Below are 5597 nucleotides of genomic sequence, written 5' to 3' on the forward strand. Positions count from 1 at the left end.
ATATATATATATATTCACCATCATCATCCAATGGAATTTAATTTAAGGCAATCTTTTTCATAAGTCAATATGGATAGTTCCAAAACAGATCTTTAGATGAAAAACGAAGGTAAAAAATACAAACCAGGCCTCTTGCACCTTCACACGGTGGAGAAGAACAATAATATTCCTCAGTCTGCAACAATTCAGGACTAAGAAATATCAGATAATACTAGTTAAAGGATAACTGCAGCAAGAAGGAGAAACACAAATCTTTGCAACTGGGGCATTCAAATTTTATACAAACAAAGCTTCCCTGATTCTAAAGATGGAAGAAACAGACTGAGAACACAAACTGAAAAGTTGGGTCACAGAGTCTAAGAAAATTCACCACATCGCCAGTCAGAAGGGACTCCCAGGAAGGTCTCCTAAACACAAATACAGGGAAACTGTATGACTTTGTCCTCTGAAAAGTTTAATACCTTATTGAAAAGATTCCCCAAAGCTAAACAATAACAATATATATACTCTAAAACTCACTTATGCAGAGTACTATTATACAAATAAACATCTATTCATTACCTTGAAATGCTGTGTAAAATACAATCATGCTACTAAAGTTTCAAATGAATGAAAAGCTAAGATTAAATTTAATTTTTAGCCCTTCCATTGAGTTTTTTATATTACAGTAGAATAAATTATTTTGTTGAATAGATGTCAATACCTTCAACCCTCCTCTCTGATTTACCTTTACAATTCAGAGTCTTTGAAGAACTTCAAGGGCCACAAAAATATAAGAATAATCTGAATTTTCCTAGCAAATTTCTAATTTAAAAAAAGTCAGGCTCTTTTATTTCTGTCTTTCATTCACTTTTATAATACCCCACCAGTGGGGTGGTGGATGGTGGAAAAGAAACAACATATACTCTCCTTTTACTCTCCACAAAGACAAACTGACATGAAAAGAGAATAAATGATATGAACAATTAGCAGCAAACCTAGGACATCAGACCAAGAACAGCAGATCTCTAAATAACAGAAGAGCAAAGAAATTCGACAAGAAATAGGCACTGTTTTTGATGCAGAATATGTCTATATAATAACCCTACAACAACATACTTAAAAAAGGTAACAACGTGCTGCTTCAGTTTTTCAGTTTCATACCACTAAAACTAACTTACAAAATGAAATATTGACCAACTATATTTTAAGGTAACAAAGTAGGTGATGCTACTTTGTTATCTTAAAATATTACCTAAATACCACTCCCTGTAATAAGGGCATATGTTCCCATAGCATCATAATGCCTAAAAATCTGACAACAGTGTGGTTCTACAAGTTACAGAAGATCCTAAGCATTAAAATGAACCATTGTTGTTGTTGTTATGTGCTGTCGAGTCAAACCTGACTCATAGCGACCCCTCCTTGGCTTTCCGAGGCAGTATCACTACGGAAGTAGGATTGCCCAACATTCCTTCCAAGGAGTGGCTGGTGGGTTTGAACCGCCAGCCGTCTGGTTAGCAGGCAAGTGTCTTAGCCACTATGCTACCAGAGCTCCCAAAATGAACCATAGCTGTTAAAAAAGTAAACATAAATAAAAAGCAGATTGAACATATTAATCATGTTCAAAGAGGTTGTGATGTTTCGATTTCTCAGGATAACCGTATTTGATGATTATAGCCATGACCTTAATTAAGCCATTAAGAAATTAAATAGGATATTTTCTCAAATGTTTAAATTTTACCTCTGCAAATTTTAGAAAATTATTTTAGATCCAAAATCTATTTTTAAACTGAGTACCTATTAATAAAAATCAATGTGCTAAGAGTACTCACTGAATATTTTTGTTTTAAGTTAGGATAAAATACCTTTGTTTGGTAACTAAGGTCAAAACTCAATTTTAGCATCTTATCTAACATCTCCCATGGAAATATACACCCTGATGGCCGGAGGCAGAGAACTCCAGGACCACAAGGGGCAATGGGCAAAACTTCATGATTTGCACAAGAACCCAGGTAGCTCTATCCACATATAAGGCTTAAGATCAGGACAAATTATCTTCTTTTTTCCCAAGTTTCTTTTTCTCTCTTGTATGACTATTTAATTTACTATTTAGAATAGGAAATACACAGATCACTGCCTGTAAGAATTAAATGAGCCTTTTGTAAAGAAGATGCTTTCTTAAAGCAACTTAGGATAGGTTTTTTGTTGTTGCTGTTTTGGGTTTGTATTTTTTTTCCAACATTATTTGCATATCTTATATACAGCAAAGATTGAAAATGTTCATTAACAAGATGATTAGTAAATTCAATGATATTTCTATTTAATGTTCCAAATTTTTGAAAAAGTACGTTATCAGAGCTGTCCTGTTTTTAAAGCAGAAAAGTGCTATATTTTTATGTACCATAGATGTAATGATGTTATTACTTTGTCAAGTGAGATATCACAAAACTTTTAATTTCATAGTTTCCCTTGATTATTCTATCTGGACTTTCTCAACCCAGGAGCATTCTAACTACTGGGCTACCATCATGCAACCCCCAAATACCCTCTAGACATTATTCAGTGAAGGCTAGAAATTATCAGGACACATCAGCAATTACTTCCAACCATATCCTATGAAAAGAAGTAAGTATAGGAAGGACTATAAAGTTACCTGAACCTCTGGGGAGTCTATCTCAGAAAAAAAATATCCAATCAAAGCACCAAGCTTCACCAATGGCAACATTTCTAAAGATCCCTCCTCACCTCAGAATTTGCATGAAGTTCTTGTCACATTATCTGCAACAAGACTCAGCCCATTAACAGCAAAATAACATCCTGTACAAACATTATAAGGAAACTCAACTTTGAAATAACTAATAAGAAATATTGAAAGTCAATAAAATTATTTATACTAATGTATATGCTATATGTATTATTCAAGCTTATACTTCATAAGATTTTAAGATTAATATAGGAGCTCTGGTAACCTAGTGCCTAAGGCACTTGACTGCTAACCAGAGGCTGGTGGTTCAAACCCACCAGCCACTCCTCGGAAGGAAGATGGGGCAATCTACTTCCGTAGTGATACTGCCTCGGAAACCCAAGAGGGGTCACTATGAGTCAGGTCCCACTCGATGGCACATAAAAACAACAACAACAACATAGGTAGCCAAAGAAAAGCACACTTAGCTGGGAATCTGGAGCCAAGGCTAGGGTTCTAGCTTTTGGCATTAACGCCCTCTATTGGAATCAATTCACCTGCAATGGGTTTTGGTTTCTTGAGCAAATCACTTTATTTCTCTAAGTCTCGGTTTCTTGATCTATAAAATGAATAGGGCAGATTCCACAATTGGTAAAGTTGTAGTTTCCTGATTTACCATCTATAACCCTTCTAGTATATGTTTTATATTATGTTTACCCATAACTTTGCAGAACAAGATCTTAAAGAAATATATGGTCTTTTAAGTTTTGTATTCTGTTTCCAATCCTTTTTATTATTTTGTGCACAAAAGTAACTACTACTCACAGTCATCAAAGTTATGATAATTACTATAACAGCTAATCATGTAATTGTTCATTATGTACCAGGCACTGTGCTAACCACTTTATGTGTATTAACTCACTTGTTCCTCACCACAACCCTATGGAGGTACAAACCATTATAATTTCCATTTCAGACCTGAGGAAACTGAGGCTTTTAGTGATTTGAGTAACTTGCCTGGGGTCAAAAGGCTTACAAGTAGTGAAGCTGGGATTCAAACCCCAAGCATTCTGGCCCTGAAGCCCCATGTACCTAACTACCACTTCACATACATACAAGAGAGTATGTGAAGGCGGAGGGTGACATGTAGCATAGTTCATCTGCAAAATGTTGTTGGGGGCCTAAAACTAAACTTGTGCTATTAATTCTTTCAGAAGCAATGGTACTTTATGATTTACAAACCAAGCATAATTACTTGCCACCCATATTTTTTTTCTTGCATGCTTCAGTTTCATAGGTAAATAATATTGACTGTACAGGGATTAAATTAAATCTACCTTGGTTCTTTCACACATTAGAGGAAATGCACAAATAACAAGCGTTGTGGAAGTAAGTACTGGTGACTTCACACCCCAGTGCTGAGTAGGCAGCACTGAATTATAACATGGCTTGCAGTCATGGTCAGAGGTACTGCTTGTTAAGTCATGTGCCCCAAAACCTTACAGAAGAAAACAGTAATCAGCCAGGAGTCGGAAACACCAGTTCCAAAGCTTGAAATCTCTAAAATGGGGATGTGTAAGTGCTGAAACCATAATCTAATAGAAAAAAAAAAAGAGAGGGAGAAAAGAAAAAACCTGTGCATCGAAATATAGTTCAGGGTGCATTTAAACTGTGAGCTGGTATTCACAATCAGAACAGACAAAAAAATACTAGCAATCAAGTAAGTCCTATTTAACGATATATCCCATTCATAAACCAACTTTGAATCTCAAGAACCTTGCACTTGGCTGACTTCCAGGGGAAGTTCAGCATTTCAGTAGGCAAAGCCGGGGAAGGGTAGAAAACAGGTCTGAGTTCTAGAACCCAGGAGGCGATCAAAGACCTTTGAAGGTCCAAGTGCTGCGGACGTCCCCAGGCTGCTCTTGACCATAGGGTGAGTCTCGCTTTGGCAAGGCTAAAAGGAAATTACTTCAGCGAAGAGGGGACAGTGAGCTCCTCTCGCAGGACAAAGCCACACTTTAGTTCACCACATAGCTTGAGTTTCATGTCCAAGGCCACGAACTTTTATCGACTGCTCTTTCAAACCAGTGACTGAGAAACCCGGGCTGGGGGAAGTATCCAGAAAAGATGAGGTGTTGCTTTGTCTCACCTTTAAGGGAAAACCCATATTTTAATCAAAACAACTCTTGGGGAAGCCAGGGAAGACTTCTTCGCAGGGCCTGTCTCAGGACTTTTGAATCACTTCCTCCTTTTCCGATGTGTCTCTGAATTTGAGATTAAGAAGTTGCTGAGAAAGTCTTGCCTCTCAGGGCAGCTTCCTGCGAGTGAGCCAAGCGCAAGGCACTGTTTGCCGGCGCAACCCTGCCCGGCCTGGCCACCCTCGGGCAGGAGCCGAGGAACTAGAAGGCAAGAGGAGGGATGAGGATGGATTAGGAGACAGGGCATGAGCTGCCCAGCCCGCGCCCCCGCTTACCCCAGGGTGCTGATGAAGCCGTTGACCGAGCCTTCCGCGTACAGGGACACAATGTCCCCTATGTAGAGGAAGCTGGACATTTTATCAGACATGCTGCTTCATGTTCCAGAATCAACGTCTGTCCTCTTCCCTGCGCCCTTCTCCGGGAGCCGCGGAAGCAGAAGCGGAGTAGAGCGCAGAACAGCAGAGGCCGTGAGCCGCAGCAGAGGGCACAGCTAGAGAAACGGAGTGTCTGGCTCAGCCCTGCCCCGAAGCCGGGGAGCCCCGCGGGAGCGAAGCCTGAGCTGCCCGCACGCTGGGACGTGCGCAGCCAGACCGCGCAGACTGGCTGCAGCCGCCGCCTCCCGGGCAGGTTTCCTGTTCCTTTCAGAAGTTTTCTCTCCAACACCTTTGCTCCTCCTCCTGCTCCTCCTGCCTCGGCTGCCCCCTCCGCCTCCACTCCCAGTTCTGCGCCCCACC

The 5597-nt window shown here is 39.8% G+C and overlaps 1 protein-coding gene across 1 annotated transcript in view; it reads right to left on the minus strand.

Moving 5' to 3' along the window:
* ITPR2 (inositol 1,4,5-trisphosphate receptor type 2) overlaps nucleotides 1-5230 on the minus strand; it is a 724583-nt gene extending 719353 nt beyond the window's left edge. The window contains exon 1 of the mRNA XM_007949781.2: nucleotides 5139-5230. Coding sequence (XP_007947972.1) covers nucleotides 5139-5230 — 92 coding nt within the window. The remainder of the gene's footprint in view (nucleotides 1-5138) is intronic.
* Between the last annotated feature and the right edge of the window lie 367 nt (nucleotides 5231-5597).

The sequence above is a fragment of the Orycteropus afer genome, unplaced genomic scaffold (genome assembly GCF_000298275.1).
Source record: "Orycteropus afer afer isolate SDZICR_OR568_19922 unplaced genomic scaffold, OryAfe1.0 scaffold00254, whole genome shotgun sequence".
In the NCBI taxonomy this organism is placed as follows: domain Eukaryota; kingdom Metazoa; phylum Chordata; class Mammalia; order Tubulidentata; family Orycteropodidae; genus Orycteropus; species Orycteropus afer.